Source organism: Dunckerocampus dactyliophorus, chromosome 1 (genome assembly GCF_027744805.1).
Source record: "Dunckerocampus dactyliophorus isolate RoL2022-P2 chromosome 1, RoL_Ddac_1.1, whole genome shotgun sequence".
Taxonomy (NCBI): domain Eukaryota; kingdom Metazoa; phylum Chordata; class Actinopteri; order Syngnathiformes; family Syngnathidae; genus Dunckerocampus; species Dunckerocampus dactyliophorus.
Genome location: NC_072819.1, coordinates 38454289 through 38479864, shown reverse-complemented (window position 1 = coordinate 38479864; position 25576 = coordinate 38454289). Strand labels below are relative to the sequence as shown.

At 39.2% G+C, this 25576-nt stretch overlaps 1 protein-coding gene across 1 annotated transcript in view; it reads right to left on the bottom strand.

The window, feature by feature from the left end:
* Positions 1-25576, bottom strand: part of spryd3 (SPRY domain containing 3) — a 65961-nt gene that overhangs the window by 14090 nt on the left and 26295 nt on the right. The window contains exons 8-10 of the mRNA XM_054769478.1: positions 15935-15992; positions 8258-8371; positions 2458-2600 (exon numbers count right to left, since the gene is read on the bottom strand). Coding sequence (XP_054625453.1) covers positions 2458-2600; positions 8258-8371; positions 15935-15992 — 315 coding nt within the window. The remainder of the gene's footprint in view (positions 1-2457; positions 2601-8257; positions 8372-15934; positions 15993-25576) is intronic.

Below are 25576 nucleotides of genomic sequence, written 5' to 3'. Positions count from 1 at the left end.
TTCAGTTCATGAAAGATGAAATCAAAAACAAGTGTTTATATTTTTATATTTATTTTTATAATTTTATATTTATTTTTGTATATATATTTACTGTATATTTATGTTGAGTGCTGATGACATCAGGTGAGACATCAGGCTATTGCTCGAGACTGTCTACCTCACACAACTTCAGTTCAGTGAGCACCAAATAATTAACTCTGTTAATTCATCCATCAATCCATTTTCTATACCGCTTGTCCTCATTAGGATCGTGGGGGCATGCTGGAGCCTATCCCAGCTAACTTCGGGCGACAGGCGAGGTACACCCTGGACTGGTCGCCAGCCAATCGCAGGGCACATATAGACAAACAACCATTCACACTCACATTCATACCTATGGGCAATTTAGAGTCGCCAATTAACCTAACATGCATATTTTTGGAATGTGGGAGGAAACTGGAATACCCGGAGAAAACCCACGCACGGGGAGAACATGCAAACTCCACACAGAAATGCCCAACGGAGATTCTTTCCGATCTCCTGACTGTAACTGTGTGGCCAACATGCTAACCACTAGACCACCGTGCGGCCTCTCATTAAGATCCAAATGTGCAAAATGCAAATTCTAGCAATTTTTCAACTGGTCTGAATATTTTGATCAGGTCAGTATATATAGTAGTTTTAATGAGTAGTTTTAATGCAATAAAATAAGAATAGAAAATAAGAACATTAAAATTATCAATCAAAACAATAATCAGCAAATTCACGTATGTTAAAAAATAAATTAAATCTTTCCAAAAATAACATAAGTCAAGGCACAACAAATGAGCAGTCTTCTAGTTTACAAAAGTTGTGTATTTCAGTCTTTACATCACAGTTTCCAACCGGGTTGGTGATGTTAAAAGACCAAATAAAATCACAATACGCATCCATTCAAGCATGCAATAACATCAGCGGGCTTTGATATAACACTAAGCACTTTAGCACTCAAGCACTTTTTGTCTCCACAAACTGATGGTTTTGTCAAGTGTACAGTTTTATCTTTATTTTAAAGGATTTTATTTTTTTACATTTATTTTATTTTATTTTTTTATGTATTCTTTTTATTGTTACTGTACTTAACATCAACCTGCCCTAAGAGACTACATATAGAAATTAGCCACTGGCTATAATCTTCCATATTTACATGAAAATGTTGAATAATATGCACTGTCCCTGTCTTTCTTAAATCTACAAATCAATATTTTCAAGGTGCTAATTCTGTTCCGGGTCACTGGGACGCTGGACCCCAGCTGGCTTTGGGTACGAGGTGCATCGCACGATTGACATGATATTAAACCAATCATTGGAGTATTTCAAGATATCAAACCCAATGTTTTTCTTTCAGCACTGTCTGATGGAAAAGTCAATTAGCCTACCTCACTGCTGATCAGTGATCACTTCTTGTGGATGAGAAAATGATTTAGTTTTAGCTTAGGGATGACACAGTTAATACAAGTTATAGAACAAGGTTGTATGCACAGTGGCATTGTCATATGTCACAGAAAGTTTGATTCCAGCAGAAAAGTGTATCTTTACTGTGCTAACCAGCATCACGTCACCACTTGTGTTGTTTGTTCTCACTGTAGAAAAATTGGAATTGCGTCATTTAATGTGAAAATGCCATTAGTTCCATGTCTCGTTGCAGCCAAATACAGTTGTGTTTTGTGTTACGTATTCCCTGGCTGGGTGACAGTGTAAAATAAATAGGCGACAAGTGTGATGTCAGTCAAGTCAGTGTTTACAATACGTGTCTCTACGAAGTCCGCCAGTGATCAAATATTATCCAGCTGTTATGAAAAGAACATCAACACACTTTTCAGCATTGGTACAAAAGGGCTTCGTTCCAACTCGGAGAGCAAACACAGACACACTAAAACAACAAGTGAAGTAGTGTGAAGTGTGTGTCTCACATATCAAACATTTCATGTACCACCCACTTAAAAAGGAGAGGCTTAGTTGCTATTGTGTGTGGAACTGGCGTCATACGTTTTCAACAATCACGGCAACATGGCGATACAGTGCGTGTAGGGACTGTTGCACACACACACACACACCACACTCACCGATGGCCCGATCAACCCTTGACACCCTCACACACGTGCAGCCCCGCCAACAAAGACCTCTGATGTCAGGGAGCAGTGCATTGAGGGTAATGTGTTCTGCTGAGTAAATATTGACAAATCCTAGGATTTTCTGTTCTCACCCACTTGGGTTTCAGAAACACATGCACTCACACCCACTCAGTGACCTCTCCGACCTGCAAACACAGGCGTGCAGCCATCCTGCAAGTTAGACAAGCAAGAATTCTTGAAGTTGATGGGCTATAATTCAGAGCCCCTGGCAGATGCTCCCAAGCAGACAGAGGAACTGTCTGAAGACACATTTCCTGTTTAAGACCAACATGAATAGTGGGCAAAAAACAGCAGTTTTCCTTACCATGACTTTCCTAGCACCCTGTCCCGGCTCTCCGTCACCATCTTCCTCCTCATCCACCTCCTCGTCCAAATTTAGATACACAATGTTCTGAATGTCCGCTTGACCAGGAAAGACCTCCATCTGATGCCAGTCTTCTGCATGACCTAGGAATTTAGCACAAGTTCACTGGCCTGTTAACCTGCAGACATTGCAGCAAAAAGAAGGTGAGATTTTGGGCTTGCTTGTAAATATGTAAAGCTATATTGTGGAACCCTTGGAAAAATAAGATTCTAAAATTGTACAAAAATCCAAAGCCACAACCACCTCAAGTAAGTCAGCATCCAAACGAGTGACCCCACGAGTGTGCTTTGTGTGATACTTACATTAAATGACACTACATGAGAGTAGCAGTGATGGCAAGGAGGAAAAACGAGATGACGACCATAGAACTGGACATACTTGACAACTTAGTTAGGCAACAGTAACAATAATAGAAGAATGAATATAAACCGTATGTAACGTAAGTGAAGTCTGAATGTGAAGTGACTCAGCTTGCCAAGCAGTAATCACGCGCTCTACTTTCATCACTGGTTGAGTGCACATTTTATTGCTTTTAACATTTACATATACAATGCCTGGCCAAAAAAAAGGTCATACACTAATATTTCATTGGACCCCCTTCTAGCTTGATGATGCATTCATTCTGGCATTGTTGCTACAAGCTTTTGCAAAGTCACAACATTCCAAAACAATATTTAGAAGGTCGTAAACAGGTTTTTTATGCTCTAATTTAAAAAATATTACATTTATAAATAATGAATCCTAATTTGAGGAAATTCAGGGTCGGGTCTGGAACCAATTAACTGCAATAATCGAGGGATCACTGTATATGTAATCGGCAGTCTCAGTAAGCGCAACATGATGAAAGTACGGCAGCAATGAAGCTGGGGAGGCGCTTTTAATTCGCACTTAGATCTCAGATTCATCTGACATCACACACACACCACATAGCCGTCAAGAGTCAAAGACAAAACAGCACACTTCCGGCCCTCACAATAAAAACGCTGTGCGTTACATCCCGTTAGACAGGATCTAACACAACAATGAATGAAAGCACTGGTTCTGCGACGTGGAAGTAAGGCTTCTTCCTATAATATGCAATGATTTTTTAAAATTACTTTCGTTGAGGCAAAATGTTTAAAATAAATATGGCATATGTATAATTTACATAGAATATTGCAGTATTTGTTTTATTTTGCACAAACAGTGTTTATTTGTGGAATGCATCAAGTGGCATCACAGTAAAAGACACATAATGCGTTCCTTCATTGCAACAAGATGTGACCTGACATTAGTTTGTGGGAAGATCTGCTGCAAATATCCGTATCGGTTGATATCGCATCAGTCGTGAAGTGCTGGACAATGTCAGCATATGGGCTATAGAGCCAATATCAAGCATCTCTAGACCGTTAACTCAGTTGTGGTTGTTTCAGCCATCTCCTTATATGTTTTCTCATGCTTGATGCATGCCAACAATTTTACTCTTCCAAAACAAGATTAACATCTTTTCTATGACCACAGGATGCATCTTTTGACATGGTTGTTTTAACAAATGAGAAGGTACACACTGCATCAGTTAGGATTAACTACCTTGTTGCCTGCTGAAAGGTAATCACCCATGCAGTAATTGTCCATTACTATTTGCTTAGTTAAATCCAGGTGGTGACCTTTTTTTGGCCAGGCAATGTATTGAAGCTCGGGGTGACATGAGACACCCAACTGACAAGACAAAACGATGCACGAGATTGGGTCCACGAGAAAGAGACAAGATGAGATTTTAACATTAAAAGGAAAAGTACAATGAAATAATATGACTGGACAAACAAACTTTATTTACAGAGTCACAAAACAATGTACGTGCATTTTGAAATGTTTATTGTCCCACAGATTTTTGAGACCAAATAAACCACTGTTATGTTACTGCTCAAAAAAATAAAGGGAACACTAAAATATCACAACTTGATTGTCAATCTGTGAGTGTGAATTGAGTTTTCCCTTTATTTTTTTTAGCAGTGTATATAATAATAGTGATCATAAATAATAATATATCATAATAATGCAATATTTCCTTAATTTGTCATCTCTCACTCTGTTAAGTTACGGAATTGGTATTTGTGGCACATATTTTCTCACAGACAATTCGTACTTTCTGTCAAACATCTGAAGCATTTCTTGAAATGCTGGCTTTTCAATAGGTGTGTCGGCATTCATAGTTTCAGTTTGTAGTTGAACAATGTCAGCTCACTGTTTTGGTCTTATCTTATTTTTTTTGTTGATTTGCGTTAGGTCTGTCTAGCTGTCCTTTATAATTACAAAATTTATAGGCGATTTATAATTAAAAACATTATAAATATGTTAAAAGACATATCTTTGTGTTTTTAATAGTTACTGGTATCAACATGTTAGGTTTTTCTAGTTGTACAGGGTGGGCCAAAAGTATTATGTATTATGCCTTTTTGCTCTGTTTTCCCACATTTGCTGGATTTTTGTTGATTTCTGCAATGAGCTATGTTCCACAGAAGGCCTCTGCATCACACTTTGGACACCCATGCATGTTTCACCAGGAAGCGAGGTGTTGCCAGGCTCTGCTTTCTTGGCTGTATCACTGGTCAGGTATTGGGTTGCATTGTGGATGGTTTTTTAAAGCTTTCAAACCTGCATTGCACAGCGGTACGAAGGTGGCGCTCCACTCTCGCTCGCCTGCACGGCGAATAGTTCACTTTTACTGACCGCTAGTATTTAATGACCGAATAAATGCACAGCGCAAAAAACACTTCCTGTCTTGCACTTTTGTTGCACACCGCTACTCGCAAAATATAGCGACCATGTCACTAAACTGTCAACACGGATCTCTTCTACATACGAGGTGTGTTATGAAGAGGAGTTGGTCGCCCCAGTACCATTATTAATGAAGCAAGACACCTACTTAACCCTTTATCTTCCTATACATCGTAACAATACGGCTGACCTTCATTTCTGCTTCTAACTTTGAGCATTAGTAAATAACTTCAACCGGTGATCGTCAGTGCTTGTAAAGTTGGCACTCAGACAAATGTATAAGCTTAAATAGAACCACTCGGTGATTAAGGGTGTAGACAAATCCGAAAATCTACGTGTTTTGATCTGATAAATCTTAAGAAACTTTGATGAAATGTAGAATTACTAAAGCTTCTGCTTGGACAGCTGCAGCTGTTCAACTTTGATGGAAAAAAACAGCCAAACGTCACTCGCTGACGCTGGGAACAATGACATAAGTTGGACTGCGAGATGTGCGTAAAGCACTTAATTGGCTGTTCCAATAATGCCTCGCGCACTGCCACTTCCATATTACGTGTATTATCATTCATAGTAGCAATGCCATAGTCTGATTCTACTATAGGTGCCCTGTTCTCACAAGACAGCTTTTCTCCAAATGAGAAATCTCGTCACACCCCTAATTTAAGTGACGTTTACACTTGCACGCATTTTGCCTCCGCACTGTCCTGCAATTTGCCGTGGCAATACGTGTAATTAATTAATTTATTTATTTATGGCACTCCTAAAAAGCATGAGGACTAGTTTGTGCACTGTTTGCGTTCTGATTGCGCATAAATTACGCACTTTGCACGCAAATCCTGACTGAAATAGTGTGCATTGGCACAAACTTACCATGCTCCAGCACAACTTATTTACACCTTGTCAAGTAGTGTTTCCGTCTAGTGCACGACAATAGTACGCGAGACCCGCATTGTCACCACCACTTCCCGCATCAGTGAAACACTAGTGCCATTATTTGCAGGGTTTCCGCTATATGTCATGAACCGTGGCAGGGTGCCACGGCTCAATAGAAGCAGCCACACCTCGGAAATGATTTTTTTTTTTAATGTGAAAACAATGTTAGTGTTGGTTGCGTGTCACCTACATCATAACTTCACTTCGTAGACGTCATATGGCATCAGTCAGCTGACATTAAGCCCCCTCCTGATTCGCTCTTGTGCCGTGGCGGCGGCACAAAAAATGTGGAGAACAGATGTCGGCAGCCACACACGATTAATGCAACTTTCATCTTTATTATTCTGATTACGGATAAACCAACTCAGCCGTAAGATGCCTACATCTATAAAAAAGTTAAGTAGCCACTACAAGTGAACGGTTATGTAGGGGAAAAAATGTAGGGAAAAAAATGGCTGCGCTTCAAGTCATGAACTCTACTATAGAAATGTGTTTTCTCCAAGTTTGTTTGTTCAACTATTTCATGATGAATGCCACGCAACAGCAGGCATCACCCCTAGCTTCATTAATTCCTCTATTGGCAAGGAACCAACAAGATGTTGCACTCCAGAGAAGAAGCTCAAGGAATAAAGAAAGGTAAGTCTATATTTTCTTGCAGCTGCAGCAGGTGCAGAATGTGCAAACTAGAAAAAAAGACACAGACAGTGTGGGAGAGGGAATTGCTGACCAGAAGACATCGCTTTGGGCAAGGAAGATCCCTGAGGCTATAGAAATTACTTCACAATTCCCCTTGAATTGCTCCAAGAGGTCGTGGAAAAGTTAACCCATTCATGTGAATGAGACACGGAGAGGCACGCTTTGGTACACATAGGCTGTGGTGCATTCGTGGTGTGTTCACGTAGCATTTACGACTAGTTCATGGTAACTATGCGTGCCAAAAAACAAAAAACATTTTATAATTTTCTTTGCGTACTGGCACGCAGCCCTGCACAGTTTACACACCTGTATTTCACACCTGTTAACAACCATTTACTCATTGGCATGCCGTCGGCACGCAAAGTTGCATACCCACTGAGTGTAAATGAGGCTCGACTGGTCACAACTTCATGATCACTTGCACAATAATCTAACAATCACATGATAATCTGAATCCCTCTTCGGCTCCAAGTTTTACTTTTTCAAACAAAAAATATAAAAACTCCACCATTTGTTACCAGTTGTGGTTTCAGAGAACAGATTGAACAGGGAGAGCAGGAAGAGGGCAGGATATAGTACATATCAGAACGCTAGCAACACCACTGCAGTACCTCACCATGTCAGACAGCACCTTTAAAGGGTAACTGACATGATTTATCAACTTTGCTTAAATAAGTTATATATTGTTTGTAATTATGTTCTACATTGTTTGCAAACTGTAAATCTGCAAAACGGACATTTATAGTTAATGGTGGCAGCCATGACAAACTGGCTGTCGCAGCAAAGTGTCATTTCCAGATGTGACGTCATCGGGGTGACACCTCTCAGCTACACAAACATAGTGGTGATACGGAGGATGTTTACAGTGATTAGAGGAAGATTTGCACTCTGGAGTTGTATATCCTTCAATTACTGTTTTAAGTTGGCCTTTTAATGAGCGTAAAGGGGCCTGATTTATTTCATGTTCTGTTGCTTTCGCAGCGGCACTGCCGCCCCCACCCCCTGTCAACATATCGCTGTGAAAAGACGTTTATATAACATGTATAATGCCTTGCAACGTTGTCGCTATGGTAAAAATAGAGTTTAGAATACAATATGTAAACAAGACATGATTTTAACTGTTCTGTGGCAACTTTGAAGTAGTGGTCATTCTTGACTTTTTTTTCCATCCTGTGTAGCAGCTGGTACTACTCCGCCGGCGGAATAGCATTCTTTTTCAAAATGCGTTTATACGTTTATGCGTTGAATATAATGTCTGGAATAAGTCATCCCAATTAAGTTAAGAAACAAAACTCCCACTACCATGTCGCCCAGGCTTAATGAACAACTGTATTTGTACTATTTGAACCCTTACCATCCAGAATGTAGTTTCGCGGGAACATGATGCCGCAGCCCATGGTGTCACCCTTAAAGCAGCGAGGACCAAAAGCGTCTCCGACCCCACTGCCATGGAACACCTTTCCATCATCTGTTGGAAAATGAAGAGTCAGTGCAGTCTTTTATATTTTAAGCATGCTCCACATACAATATAGACACAAAATCACCACTTTGCACGTGAAAAATAAAATAATCCACAAAGCCAAATCCGAATGTACCCTTGCTCATGCATGATAACGTAGACGGGTCACAGAAATAAAGCAGTTGTTTCCCCCGCCAGTTATCAATAACTCCCACCGTGCACAACATAAACAAAACGACAAAACGACTCAAAATAAGTAACTACTGTAGTATTAGTGGGAATACGGCCAATATATTTTTCATTCTCAACTCATTTTTTAAACTGTTGTAAGTATTTTCCCATAATGTATTAGTGAATTGTTCTCTAATTAGGTTCAAATCAGTCTATTATTTTACAAAATTTGAACTCTGAACTTCATCCAGTAGCACAAAATCCCACATCGTGCTCAACTTTTGTCACTTCCTCTGTTTTACCACTCTTCTTTTGGAGACAGAAAACAAGGCCACCATCCCTACATGATAAGCTTATATAAATCTATTAAGATGTTTTTTAGTACCTTGAAAAAATGCATGGCGTTCAGTGTATAAACTTTGCTGGTTGCAGTGAGACATAGCTAAGGTACTGCTCTAACAGTGATGCTATCCTTGTAATTGAGAAGGTGAAAATAAGAGTGTTTACCCCCAGGAATGAAGCCTCCAACCTCATTCTATACAGGATGAGCAGCCTGAAGCCACTCGGCCCGCTTCTGTCAGCCACATCAGCACCAGCGGGACCCGCAATGTGCTGTTTGATCTGACCCGCTTCTAAAAGACCTGCTTCGTGGATGAACTGCCCAATTCAGCAGTTATTCTGGGACACAATCTTGCTCCTGTACCTTCAAATCCGTTATCAGTCATACATGGTTAACTTTTGTTTAACTATGTCACTTTCACATGTATACTATAACACACAATGTACCAAAATTATTATTTATTATTAGTATTCCTTCAGGAAGTGTAGGAATGAGGTGGCGGTGTTCATTCAAATCTAAAACAAGTCATAGAAACTGTTGCACAAACCAGGTAGTGCTAACATTTCAACTATCATCACATTCCAGACATTCTGTCTAAGCACGATGAGTGAAAACACTCATCAGGGAAGACAATCGCCAAATATCCTAACTAATCCCACACTGTATTTGTATTTGACAAAACAATGGAAAACAAGCATAAAAGAAAAAACATTGCCAAGGTAGCCTACAGACAAGTGCCTCTCAAGAAAGCGTGCGGCTTCTGCAAGTAAATATTTATGGAGTTGTCATGGGACCCGTCCCCAGCATAGGATACTGTTTAAACAATCTATCTGAGGAGGTAGACAGAGACACTGTATCATTGTGGCCCTCATGCGGGCCCCTGTCACGCTACAAAATCTGCCAACAGAGGAATGGGCACAGCACTGCTAAAAATAGTAGGGTAGTCACAATGGCTTGGAGTGTAGGTGAGCTGTGGTGGAAGTCAAGGTTTGCACAAAGTCAGGCAGACCTTTCAATTTCTGGCACAACTGCGTATTAAAAAAAATCTGATCAACAGTAATGGGGCAAAACATCAATATTGCAATATATAGCACTGTTATGCCTCATGGTACAGTTTCAACAGGTTGAAGGGCAAATCGATCAGATATCGATAAGGTTGTTTCTCCTGGAATACAAACTCTGATCCTGCTAGAGTAATTTCTACACTTGTAGACCAAACATCTAAGAAGTTTGTATGTCAACTGTACAGAAATCTACATATTTCAGGCAATGTTCTTCTTCAGACTACTGAACATTGTTTTCGGATGCACGTGAGGATCGAATCTGCGTACATGGACACCAAAATGACGTGCATCAGTTCTCCATGTGAGAGTTTACAGCTTTAGAAATGAGGCGTGAATACTGAAGCTCTGTTCATCCCCATCCATTTTTAATCCATTAGGTAAGAAAGTGATTTCATCCCCTGACAACATGTTTCGATTAAATAAATGTTTTGGCAGAACCTGAGCTGGAATCAGATTAGGCCCTGCCATAGGAGTAAATAACTGACCTTATTATCCTTGGTGAAGGATGGATGGTGGCGCTGGGGTACAACCTTCAGCTGCGGGTGTTGAGTCATAGCATGTGTGACTCATTGTTGAAGGGATTGGAGAGGGCGACAGGGTTAATGTGGCTTGCTGAGGTGCACTCGATGGTTGGATGGCTGCTTGTTTCTGATAGGGCCCAAAGGTACACATGACCCACTGAAGAGCAAAACCAAGCCAACATGCACACTAGGCTAGTTCCCAATAAAAGTACTCATAGTAAGGCCAGGGGACTCTAAAGCTACAAACTTTACAAAAGGACTAGCCATATGACTAGCAGGCAAGTCAATGATCCACATGACATGTGATCCGGGGCAACAGTGGATACGTGCTGTATAAAATGTGCTATAAATTAGGGTGACAGAACCAGAGCCAGACAAACTTGTCAATAAAAAGTGATGAATGTTACACTGGATTGCCAAATATGAAAGTCCTAAAAGTCACTGGTTTTATGATGTACTAAACAGAAAATAAAAATGTTATAGACTGCGGCAGTTGACTACAGAAACTTACAGGATATTTTGAAAACATAACAGCGCGTTTCAACAGTTTATAAGAAGTAAAAACCCTGCCAAGGATAACTCCTTTTTATTTAGATACTGAGGCCAAATAAAAATAAAAAACTATAAAGCTACGACTTCATTGGCTTGCACCTTGTCTTCCTTGGTCACTACATATGTATGCATTAGCTGTCACCAATCCAAACACAATCTGCATGAAATTCCTTAAGTTCCTGAAGAGTTTTATGAAAGTGTCAGCTTTGTCAAGGAGCGAGGGGAGACATGAAGGAATGATGGTTCTTGGTTTTAAATAACTGGATGAGAGCGTGCATATTAACCCAATCATGGCAAGGCGAATCTCACAAGCCCGGAGTGTGAAAACCACATACACCATTTTAGTCTGTAACAAAGAAGATTAATGGCAGTTGTGCAGGGGTGTGCACATTTCTGTGGTGTCCGGCATGCGGCTGCCAAACCAGACAGACCGCAGCACTACACCTCTGGGACAAGACTGGTGAGAATCGTCCATCACTCAACAGCAGTCTCGTCCACAGACCCCGGTGAGGCTCGCAGCTCTGACTGTTTATATTATTACTAATGTAGCCTAAGTAGAAGTGAAATCTGCAAAGGCATAGTGGGACCGGACTATAAAAAGCTTCAAATCATAAATTAAATGTGCAGAGTGACCTAAAAAATACCAGAACTTACAAAAGTAATTACAATGTATCTTGTCAAAGGACAAATACTACTACTACAAAAAAAAGGTGGAACCTCAGTTAGCGTCCACCCCAGCTATTATTAATAGCAAATTGGATGCGTACATGAACTGTGGAAATAATAGGGGCGTCACGAGACATCTACCTCATAAGACGAGACGATGCACAAGATTGTGTACACGGGAACGAGACGAGACAAGATTTTAACATAGATTTGAAGAAAAGTACAATGAAAAAATTTGACTGGACAAGCAAACTCAAAAAACTCAAAAAACAATGCAGGTGTGTTTTGAAATGTTTATTTCCCACAAACTGACACTAAAAGATATTGTCAACATTTTTGAGACCAAATAAACCACTGATATGATAATATATAATAATAATAATTACAGCATGACCCATATGGGACTTTTGGGGCCAATACTGATATTGGGGGCTGAAAAAAGCCGATATCCGATATATCTATTATAATAGATATATCAGGTGATAACCGATACATTTGCCAAAAAAGAACGTTGATATACAGAGGATATACGTATATATTGTGCATGAACAGAAATTTTTATAATAGGCCTACCCAAAATATGATTCAACACAAAAAAGCAGAAGACTACCAAATGAATTAGAAAGACTATCAATACACGCACACACTCATAGCACTTTATTTATTTATTTATTTATTTGTTTGTTTGTTTGTATTATTTACTTGTATTAATGTCTCTTCTGTTGTTGTTGCTTAATTTATTGGTATATATGTTTATGTGTTTATGTTTCTTATGTTCTTATTCTTTCTTGTGTTTTCTTTCTTTTCTTAGGAGAATGAACAGAATAAGATTTTCATTGCATGGTATAACTGCTGTTTTACCATGCACATGACAATAAAACTCTCTTGAATCTTGAATCTTGAATATAAGGACATGCCTAGTAGAGCATTTTAAAATAAATAATCTGAAAGTGAAAACACATAGGTTAATGTGAGATGTTTTTCACATGATGTGTTTATAAAAGCTTAGTGCATGGAAAATGGATGGATGGATATTCACCAAAACATCTTACCAATATCAATTAGTCATATTTACTAGCTATTGAAAAGTTCCATCTTCAGCCACTGAGTATTTGCAAACAGCTCAAAAACAAACACTGAAGCAAACATTAAAAAGTGAAAAAGCATATACAGTATATAATCAAAACATGCATCACATTACTGGACTTAATACAAGGGACGAAACTACATTTTCTGTTACAATGTAGCTGCTTTCAAAACATACAATATATGAAACGACAACTACTTGGAACATTTTCGAAAATGATTTGAATGAAGACATTAACTTGTGAACATATGAGCCCCTGGAAATCCTGCATGGAAGTATTAAGTGAAATGGGACAATGTGTATATCCGCATATATTTTTATTTCACTTTAAAACACTGTATAATAGTCTTAGATAATGGTGGACATGTGGATTAACAGTTGCATCTATTTGTATGTCACTGAGATGCAACAACGTATACGACGTTAAAGCGCTGTAATATGCTCTCAAAAACTTGCGTGAAAACTAGAATATTCTACTCGATGGGCCCTGACAGCGTGGCACAAAAGTGTAGTGGTATATTGCTTTACAAAGTTACAGCTTTCCATGGTGTAATAAAAAAAAAAAAAGCAGTTTCTTGAGCGTTTAGTCTCCTGCGGACTGAGTGAGAGCGTGCGGCAGAGTGTGTGAGGGGGAGGGGCCAGCTAGGGAGCAAGCAGCACAGAGAGACACACACACAGGGAAGCGACTGAATCGCGGCACAGCAAAAGTTATATAGCAGCTACATTTTCACTGATATTGATTAATCTGTGATATGTCATAATCGATCCACCGATATATTGGCCGGGCTCTAATAATAATAATAATAATAAAAATAATAATAATAATTATAATGCTCACTGTTTTTCTTGTCTACTTGGTTATGGTTAAGGTTTAATTCACTTTGAACATGCATGAACATGTTGCACTGGAGTGCATCACATAGTACTATTCGCAGTTCCACGTGTCCCAAAAAGAGTTGGAAGAAGCAAAGCTTATTTAATCTTACCCTCCATCCATTTCACATCAATTGCAATACATTTGTTCACCTCCTGCATTGCAGATGTACTCTTTGCCAGTTGTAAATACACAGGAAAATGATAAAGCACTATAACAATGTGGTGCAGTAATAGTCAAGGTTAATAATTATTGGAAGAAAATTATATAACAAACTTAATGATAATAATAAATAGACAATAACTGTTGTTATTGCGTTATATCTTTCTCCCATCGTATCCCTGCGCACTGTCACCTCTGCGTTCATGTGAATGTGACGAAGAACTCGCATCTTCTTCCACTGTGGAACACATACGTAAACAAGATGCGTCACATACACATGAACGCACAGGCGACAGTACGCAGGGATACGGCGGGCGACAGATAACGCCAAGCGTTTTGTGACGTATGATTTTTTTTGAGAAGGCATTTTTGTGATGCAAATGTATTAATCTTTTGAACGCATATTGTTTTGAGAAGCCAAACTCTTTACTTAATTGACACCACCAACTAAGTGGAACTACGTTCTTCATCACTGGAACCAGAGCCTGAAACCAGAACTGGACTTGGGAGACCAAGTGGGGGGGGTAAGTCGCTGTTCATGGACTACAATGCTGATGGGGATGTCATACAACTTCATGTAAAAAAAATCTGAACTATCCCTTTAAGTTATTTTCATTAAACAGTAAATCTGCACTGCTTTCCGAGCAGTATTGTCACTTGAGAAAATAAAGTAAGTAAATCCTGAAATATGATGGGTGCAGTCACTTTTGTGAGATACTGTATTTATGGACGTATGAACCTTCCTCTCCAAATAATATCAAGAGTGATTTTACTAAATCAAATACCACATTTCCATAGTTAGGCCAGATTATTTAATTTGTCGTGTTTGCCTAAAACAACATTGCCTTGTTACTTATGTCACCAACATGGTTCCAGCACAAATTGCTCCAAGACCATGTGAACATAGTTTCTCGACAACGTATTCCTGTCATTGTCATTTCTGGCACTAAATCTTCTCTGAGCAGCTCACACATGGGGTTAACAGCCTTGACAGATCTAATCACAGACGTCACTTGGCATTAAGAAGAGCCTCCAAAAGCACACTGAACATGCTGTCCATAGAAATTAAGTTTGCTGCACTGCTAGTGGGTGTGCGCAAATCCCAGCAAATATTTGCTGCTACAAGAGGAAAATTATGGCAACTATAAACAATACTGACAAGTGATCCAGTAATATGCACTGTAAGTCCAAAAAAGCAGTCACCTGCCTATCCAGACAGATGCTAAAACCCCATGTTGCAGAAAAAAAGGAGAGGCATCAGATAGCTAGATAGATACTGTAGATAGATAGATACTTTATTTAATTCCAAGAGAAACAATAACACTGATAGTAATAACTTATTACCTAAATAAGCTCCAAAAAGATATTGTGGCAGTGGATGATGGAGAAAAGAGTGGGCGATGGTGTAATAACAACCACCTCATTAGCTGCTGCTTCTATTCTCACATCATGGCAGCAGTAGTTGATAGGTAATCTTTTACCACTGATAATGCAGGCGCTGATGCCCAGAATGGAAGGCTGTGGGAGTTTTGTAAATGACTGAGCAGATAAAGTTGGCAGATCTGTCGTCACAAACATCCAAGACTTAACATGTGTGGAAAGATAGCGAGATAAACACAACACGTACAGTAGACATTTGTTTTTTTTGGTCATCGAGATCACACTCCCCCACTAACGATGCAGGTTTCTGTTCTTTTATCATCCTGCATCCTCCTTAATCTTTGTGCTAAGCACCCTTACAACCCCCCTGAGAAGCTGCCCTGAGAAGTTTGTGTCTAAAAGTCAATAGATATAGTCGTGTGAAAAAGTGTTTTCCCCCTTCCTGATTTTTTTTTTCATGTTTGTCACACTTACATGTTTCAGACCATCAAACGAATTTAAATATTAGTCAATGACAATACTACTGAACACAAAATGCAGTTTTTAAATGAAACACTTTTTTCACACCACTGTAGATGATACAGAGTTAGTGTCTCTCATTCACTTATTTCACTCTACACATTCAAGGAACGAACACAATATTATGCAAACATAGACCAAGGAGATGATACAGAAGGAATGTCTCTCATTCTGTTCATTCCACACAATTGAAGGAAATACCCCAAAATGTGCAAATGAAACAAAAGAAGTCTGACCTGCATGGTAGGCTACAGATCCCCGGCTCCATCCTGGGTGTCTATTCCTGGGGTAGTCCTGTCACAACACATCACAGGTTATTGAGACCAAAATAATGGGTAAGTACTCGACTGCATAGAGTCATCACTAGATTGTTCTCAATCCAACAAATGGCATCAAAAACCATCAGAATAAATTCGGTTTGCATCGCTTTTAGTGTTAATGTTGGTTCTATTCTAGGGGTGTCACGATACATTCAGCTTACAAGTCGAGACGATAAACGGTATTGCATTCAAGAGAATGAGACGAGATGTTATCTTTCACATTTTTAAGTAAACTACAATGACAAAATATTGGACTGGACAAACACACTTTATTTAACTGAGTCACAAAACAATGAAGGTACATTTTGAAATGTTTTATAACTTTTGCATGCATGACCTTAGCATGTTGCTTTTAACCGTAATAAAAACAAAAAATTGTAAAGATAAAAGAATGACGGAAGTTGTAGCTGCTACTGCTAATCATTTATGTTGCTATGCAATTATAAAAAGACACATGTAAAATAGATTCCAGTAGATTAGTTTTGTTTACACTAAAAGAACTACAGTTCCCACAATGCTTAAAGTGTGCTTCCAGGAACTAGTGAAATAGATGTTATTACATGTTTTGATATGTCTATCGTGTTTTGATCTGACAAATCTTAAGTGTTTGATCAAAAGTAGAATTACTACAGCTTCTGCTTGGACATTAACATGGCGCCAGCTGTTGAACTCCAATGGAAAAAAACAACCACATGTCACAAGTGAGTAACGCTGGGAATACCAAGGTAGGTTGGATTGCAAGGTTTACAGTGTGTGTAAAGCACTTAGTGTGCTGTTCCATTCCTGCCTCGCTCACTGCCACTTCCATATTAAGTGTAGTATCGTTCACAGTAGCAATACCATAGTTCACAGTCTGACTGGCTTCTGGTTACCCTGTTCCCTAAACAAGAAATATAGTCACGTTTGCCTCTCACAAGACCTTGTGACACTCCTCGTCTATTCCCTATGTAGCATCTTTGTAACAAGTCCTTTGTCAGTTCGTACTGACCAGCATTCAGAAAGCTACCAATACAAACATACATCCACTGCCCTGGGGGTTTACCACAGTTTGGGAATCCTTGACACCATGGACTATTCATCTGTCAGTCCCAGGATGCTCAATAAGAAGCAGTGTGGCTGATGTCACATTTCTGTGTGACCAGTAAAGTTGTGCCTGTATTGATTTAAATCACCTGAAAACATTCAAGTGTGTTTTCCTCTCTGTTTTGGATATCCTGCTATTTGTCTCTCACTCAGTCTGTCTACATGCACAGAAAATATATTGTCTTCAGGCGCCAACAAAAATAACTAGTGGCACAACTTTTAGACAAGATCACAGCATGACTCAGTGCTAATTGCCAGAGATTGTATCTGTCTTCCAGGCTGCACCTCCATTACTGGAGAAGCACACAACAGAAAAAGACAGGAGGAGGGATCCAATTATAGGGTCCTGCTGTACATCTTCTGGATGCTTTATTCTTTCCATTCTCTTGATGAAAATACACTCCTCCTTCCACATATTGCAAAAATCATTTCAAAAAGAAAATTTGCTTGAAATGTCATTAAAAAAACACACATTCTTGATGCAGATATTTGAGTACACAAATCCCCTAAAAACAAAGTAAACCACATCAACCTAGCACCTATGTGGATAAGTGTAATGAAAAATTGGGTCATTGCTTCCAGACAGAGTGCAACATTTGGGGCAAGAACATCAGGGAAACATTATCAGCTCCATTTCACGAGCCCACTGGGGAAAAGGAAATGGAGATGGATGGAGCGAATGCAAGAGGCGGATAAGGACAGATTGAGACATCAGCAGAGGAAGACGCAGAGACATCCAAGAATGCAGCTACCGCTCCAAGCCTGAAACCTGTTGAGCCGCCAAATGTGCTCCTTTCTTTTCATCTGACCGCAAGCCTGACCATTCATCAGACGGACTGACATGTGAGCTTCACAACAAGGTGGGGGAGGATTGTGTGCTGCCCAATTGATGACCCTCTTTTGTAAATGACATGCTAGAGGCCATAACTGTCAATGATATTCTGATTTGACCAGCACACTTACTTGTGATTAATGGATCTGACTACCAAACATCTGTTTCATAGATGTCTGAAAGCGCTCTAACACTAAAAAGGTCTCATTTGTGTGATTTATCAAATACAAAATCTTCAGCTTAGTAATGTAAGAGCTGAATGAGAGGGTTGGTTGCGCAACAGTTTTTAGATTAGGTTCAATTTGACACTACATCAAATACAAATACAATACAATACAAAAGATAAAGGACAAAATGTGTTTTAGGTTTATTATCTTTCCCAGTAACGTTGGTGTGGACTGAGTGGCAGGAGTAATAGTTTTGGTGGATATGTGGAGCTGTTTGTCATCGTAAAAGTAGTGGTACTGATGTCTATGATGGCGGATTATTTGGCCAAGGGAAATGTGAATGGTGCAGTGGGTGATTTTGAGTTGTTGCAATAGATGAACTGGTTTCTGTCGAAGACGTAGGATTTAAACCATAAGACTGCAGTGCTTGTGATTTTGAAAACAGCTTCAAGGTAAGAGGAGGAAGGAATGACTGATGGTGTTGAATGTTGTGCTGAGGTCTAGAAGGATAAGGATGAACAGAATTCATACCAGAATCAGAGGAGAGGTGGTTTGGACTGTGGTGGGACCAAAAATCCAGACTGGAATGTTTGAACAAGGTCATTGGCGGTGAGGTGTGCTTTGATTTGTGAAGCAGCACGTTCTTGGACTTGACAGGTTGGAGATACATCTCAAGTTTTTTGTCACTTTTTCCAGGTCTGGAGGAGGCAGAGCAAGTGATGTCTACACCGGATTCCCCCCCCAACTCCGGAATCAAAATCATAACTTAATTTCACTCTTATTTTATAGCTGTTTATTGCGGCAGTATGACAAAAATGTTCATCATTACGTGAGTACTTTCCTTTTCTTTTCTTATTGTTTGATTCTAAACTTTTTCTGGTGTCATAAACACTTTACGGAAGGAAAGAAAGGAGAAGTCAGGTCCAGGTAATGGTAAATGCCATAATTTGTTTTTTGAAAACATGACAGCAAAGAAATATACTTATTGGCTGTGAAGGGTTGTTATGGATAGAAAGGCAAAATGGAGGGCACAAAAGTGAAAGTGAACAGAATCAAGACACATTATTGCGTAGAATTTGCGTTTCCTTCATTAGATGCTAAGAGCAGATGACAATATCCCACTTTTTACAATGCAGTGATTTCCACAGTCGCTGAAGTGCTTTCTGACCAGTTGGTAGGCAAAAACACTTACTTATTTGGCCAGAAGTGTGCGTCTTCACTAAAGGCCTTAGTTTATGGAACACAGAATGACATCTCCTTGTCAAAAAAAAAAAATGTTGTCTTGCCAATTTGTTGAATGATGATTGGCTTGTCAAGTTGTTGTCTCTGGCAGTCATCCTGTCATCTGAAACTGTTTTCCAAAATTCAAAACATGTTCTCATTTTGCAAAAGTCCCTGAAATCTGTTTACTCGACTTGAACAGCCAAACCGACACATTACAGTGGATATGAAGTGTACACACCCCTGATATATATACAACATATACATTATATGTACATTATTAGGAATATTTTCCACAAAGTAAAATGTACCTTATATATACAATATTTCATTGACAGAGAAACTTAAGTAAAATGACATATGAAGATGCTTAAGTTTTAGTATTAAGGAATCACACTAAGAATAGCCATTTCCACAAATGACGTATCTATTGTGAGTTTGTATTGTCATATAACTAATAACTAATAATACTAATTAATTTTAGTCTAAAAGGCCACCGTCTGTATAATACAGTACTGACAAGGAGGAAAAAACGACAATGATGATGCTTTATAAATACAGTATCTATGTATACAGTCGGATTGTCACATATATTTACTAACAGTTACATTAGGTTTATGGAAAGGGTAGACCCCGACCAATTAATCAGCTGTCAAAGGCTTTTAGTGACAGTTTCATTAAGTTTATATAAAGAGGAGAGCTCCGGCGATTATGACATATCACTGTTTAATCAACATCGGTGCATACAGTATGTAACCGATATATATATTTTTTGTGCATACAAAGATTCTGTCACTCCGTTCCTGGGTGTCTCTGTGCTGCACCCTGCCAGAGTACCTGGCCCCCTCCCCTCACACACAAACACACAGACCAGCGAGGTGCAGCTCTTCCTGTCGCACACACTCGACTGTAGCAGAGAAGACGAAGGGAGAAACGGCGAAAGAAACTGCATTTTGCTTACACCATGGTAAGCTGTGACTTTGTAAAACAATATAACACTACACTTCAGTGCCCCATGAGAATAACGTCCCTGCGGAAACACGCTGTGAGGGCCAGTCAAGGAGAACATTCTATTTTTTTCACCCATGTTTTAGAGAGCATATTGTATGTGTTTTAACGATAGATGCAACTGTTAATACACATGTCCACCGTTATCTACGACAATTATGCAGCGTTTTAAAGTTGTGCAAGTTATGTTTGTAAGATAAAAAAAATATAGATGCAATTGTTTATCCACATGTCCACCACTATCTAATACTATTACCGTAATTTCCGGTGTATAAGCCGCTACTTTTTTGTTAAACTTTGAATCCTGCGGCTTATACAGCGGTGCGGCCAATTTATGATTTTTTTTCCACCAACCTCGTGATATGCCCTACACTTGACAACTACCACTAATCATGAAAATTCACTGTTGTTCAAGAGCCGGTAGCTCTTTCTTTGGCAGAAGGCAATTACAAGTTACATTGTAACTTACAACAAGCTTGTCAACCTATTGGAAATCGCACGAGGACATTACTCGATATAACAGTCTGACTCACAGTGTCAACTTAGAAAGGAAGCTAAAATCACACAGCAACTAACACTCAAAATAACTAATGAACTCCCTATGGGCTCATGAGCTCCCTCTGGTGGTCTGGCGCCTGACAGCAGGCAGTCTTTGGCCAATGTACGTCTCTGCTTGCAGTGATGCATTGAGGGTAGAAGTTAAAATAGCTTTTGTTTGTTATTATAATTTCATAACTGATGGTTATTTTAATGTTATGTTATATTTATGTTATGTTAGTTTGAGTGTTAGTTGCTGTGTGATTGTTTTTAGCTTCCTTTGTAAGTTGACACCGTGAGTCAGACTGGCATATCGAGTAATAACCACCTGTGATTTCCAGTGGGTTGACAAGTTTGTTAAGAGTTTTCACAAAGCTCATAATTGACTCCTGTCAGATAAAGAGCTGCCAAACTTGGTACTCATGGACTCGTGCAGGCTGAAACATGTCAAATTATGACGTGGACATCTGCAGCTAATTAATTGGCATGGCTTGCATACAAACAAATCTGACAACACCACCACCACCACCACCACCACCATCAGAAAACACCACAGTTATAGGCCTCATACGCGACGAGGATGAAACATCATATCGCGTTGAGGTCAAACACCCAGTACAGTGGTGTGCAGCCAGCAATCTTACACTCAACATATCAAAAACCAAAGAACTCAGAGTGGACTTCCAGAAAAAGGCAGGCCAGCATATCCCCATCTGCATTAATGATCAGGTCGTGGAGCGAGTTGACTCCTTCCGTTTTTTAGGCACCACCATCCATCCGTCCCTGTCATGGAACCTTAACACCAGTCTCATCATTTCAAAAGCTCACCAAAGATTACACTTTCTCCGACAGCTGAGGAAATTTGGGATCAGTCAAACAGGCATGATCCATTTCTACCGCGCCACAATAGAAAGCGTGCTCACCTTCTCCATCCTGGTCTGATATGGCCACCAGCCATACCACCAGCCAAGATAGGCAGCAGCTGGAGAAGGTGGTACTCAGGACCTGTAAAATCACTGGCCACAATCTTCCCACATTAGCCTCACACTACAACACCAGAATTGCCAGGAAAGCCAAGAACATCACCTCCGACCCCACTCAACCAGCACATCAGCTATTCACACTCCTACCGTCAGGTAGAAGGTACCGGAGCATCACATGCAAAACCACACGTTCTCGGGACAGCACCTACCCACAAGCCATCCGCCACTTGAATATGCGCTAACACTTACTGGACTCCACCACCAACCTACTACCTCTTCTGCCTATTTTGCACGCTGTTACTCCAGCAGCCCTGTACAACCATGCACTTTGACCATTGCACTTTTTCAATGTTCATACGCTGTTATCCCTGTGTTCTATGTGCGGTTTTTGACCCCTCCTTAGTTCTGTCTCTCGAGTTGTATTACTGTATTGTCAAACTGCGAGCACACTAAATACATTCCTAGCAACTGTATACCTATACTGTTGATATGGCTAATAAACTTGAACTTGAAACTTGAACTTGAAATCTGATTTTCTCTCTAAATTTGGTGGGTACGGCTTAAACACCGGTGCATGTTACACACCGGGAAATTACGGTATACAGCGTTCAAAAGTAAAATAACATTATATATCATTATACACAGTGGTGTGAAAAAGTGTTTTCCCCCTTCCTGATTTCTTAGTTTTTGCATGTTTGTCACAGTTAAATGTTTCAGATCAACAATCAAATTTAAACATTAGTCAATGATAACACAACTGAACACAAAATGCAGTTTTTAAATGAAGCTTCTTATTATTAAGGGAGGAAAAAACATTCCAAACCTACATGGTCCTGTGTGAAAAAGTGATTGCCCCCTAAACCTAATAACTGATTAGCAGCAACAACTGCAATCAAGCGTTTGCAATAACATGCAATGAGTCTCTTACAGCACTGTGGAGGAATTTTGGCCCACCCATTTTTGCAGAATTTTTGAGGGTTTTCCAGCATGAGGCACCTTTTTATAGGCATGGCACAGCATCTCAATAGGATTCAGGTCAGGACTTTTACGAGGCCACTCCAAAGTCTTCATTTGAGACATTCAGAGGTGGACTTGCTTGTGTGCTTTGGATCATTGTCCTGCTGCAGAACCCAAGTTGGTTTCAACTTGAGGTCAAGAACAGATGGCCGGACATGCTATCACTTTTTCATATAGGGCCATGTAGGTTTGTATTTTTTTCTCCCTTAATAATAAAAAGTTTCATTTAAAAACTGTATTTTGTGTCCAGTTGTGTTGTCATTGTCTAATATTTAAATTTGTTTGATGATCTTTTTGGTAGACAGCAGAATTCATGGTTTGATTTATCACAGCAAGTCCTCCACGTACTGTAGTGGAGCAGCAAAACAGCCCCAGACCATCACACTACCACCGCATTTTACTTTTGATATGATGTTCCTTTGCCAAAAATGCGAAAATATTTCTGTCCCCCAGTAGGGGCATGACAGAAAATAATTGAGAACCACTGCCTTACAACACATTTTTTTTGGCACCTAAATTGCATTTAAAAGAAAACAGGACAAAAATTTCACATAAACAAAAAAAAGTTTGACTGTACAAACAATGAATATACAAAAGAGGCTTATTTTTAAGTTAAATAAAACGGCACCGGATTCTCTGATTTATATTAAATCATTTAATATTCGAGGTCCGCCATTTGGTGATGCCTGCTTTAGATCAAAAGGCATTGTGTGTTCCGGAAAAAAAAAAAGTGGTAATTTTTGTGCTTTTGTGCTGGATTGAGGTGAATCGGTTAACAAATGTGGAGGTAGTAGTACGTAGTAGCAGTTTTACGAATAAATGTGAATTTTCAATTTGGAATTTTAGTTAAAAATAAATATAGGGAGCCTGAATGTCCTGAATGTGGTGAACAGTTTGATGTTAGAATGGCTTGAATCGGTTGAGAAATGTGGATGTTGAAAGAAGCCTTAGAAAATGACAAAGTGGCGTTTCGAAAAAGTGGGAATTTTGTGAAAATTTAGAATGTTTGGAATGTGAAAAATGGTCAGTTTGAAAGTTTTGAATGAGTGGAATGGCTTCAATCAACTGAAAAATGTAGAAATTGTGGAAGTTTGAAAAATTGCCCATTAATTTTCAATTGGGATAAAATGTGTGATTTTTGGAATTTTGGCAAGTGTAGGAATTTTAGAAACACGGAAAAATGGTAGCATGCATCGTGTGAATGAGTGAAAGATTCTAATGTTGGAATGATTGGTATTGGTTAAAAAATGTGGGAGAAGAAAGTGAAAGTGAAATGGCGACCTTTGGGTTGGGAACCAAGCCATGAAGCCATGAATCGGCAGAGTGATTCAGTAATGGAAAATGGAAAACTGATGTTCACCAGCAGATAGTGCCATTTAAATTGCCCATTCATTTTCAATGGGAACATTTTCACAAAAAATATGAAATTACACTAAATGTGGGAATATTTTGAAAAGTCTAAATTTGTTGCACACTTGTCCCAAGTGAGCTGAACATTTTGATGTTGGACTGAAGTTACATGGTTGCAATCACAAATCAAAGTTATCTAACAGAATTTATAGTCTTCTGAGTTTAACTATTGTCCCTAATTAGTCGACAGGTGGCGGTAACTGAACGACGGTGAATTCCATCTGTAATATAATTTTAGATAACATGACTCATTCATACACGAGATTTGAACCTGCATCCTTTGCACTGAGAGAAACATGCTCTTACCACCCAAGCCATGTCAATGCTGTAGAATTAACAGAATGATTCAGTAATGGAAAATGTAAAATTATTTTTGACCAGCACCAGAGTGTGCCATTTAAATTGCCTATTCATTTTCAATGGGAAAAATTTCACAAAAAATACGAAATTATGCCTAATGTGGGCATATTTTTGAAAAGTCTGATTTGGTATCCTGCTGATCATTTTGATGTGGGATTTGTTTGAATTGGTTAAGAAATGGTGGAGGAGTTAGCGGACAAAAAAATGAGGCGGAATAAGAAAAAAACATAGCCGATCACAATAAATGGAATATTTTCGTAGCTACAGCATAGAAAACCTGTATGACTTTCTAAATACAATTTTTACCATTAGAGCCCTGTAGACATTAAATAACGCCCCTATATTTACCTTTACACTCCTATTATTCTTTGTTTACACCACATTGCTCAACTGTTTTTTTTTTTTTTTACCCCTGTCCTGTCCACATTGCTCAACTGTAATGCTCAGGGATCACTGCAGGGACACAAGAGACAGCTGCTACTTTAAACATGGCATGCTACCGAGCTAACTAGACGGCCTCCGATTGATTTATTCTAAACTAAAGAAAGGGTTTCAAACAGAGTGGCGAAGAAGGACGGAGTAAGAAGACAAAAATGTACTACTTCCACATGGAATAAGAGAAGATGTTTTTTTTTCCATTTTTGCCTTTACCTTTTCACTTTTTGACCTTTTTGTCATGTCGGACATGCCAGGGCTGACTACATGCAGTGTGAAGGTAGTGCAATGTAATGTCTTGTCATGCCTCATCAATGTAACATTACTGACGCCTAGTGAACGGAATAATACTATAGACGTATGACTTGTCTTTCAATATTTTTTTACTAATAATAGTCCATAGTCAACCACAAAACAACGGTCATGTATTAATTAATAAAAAAAAAAACGCAATAAAGTGAGGGAGCGATGTTCAAACTGCAAAATAGCAAGGGACGACTGTATT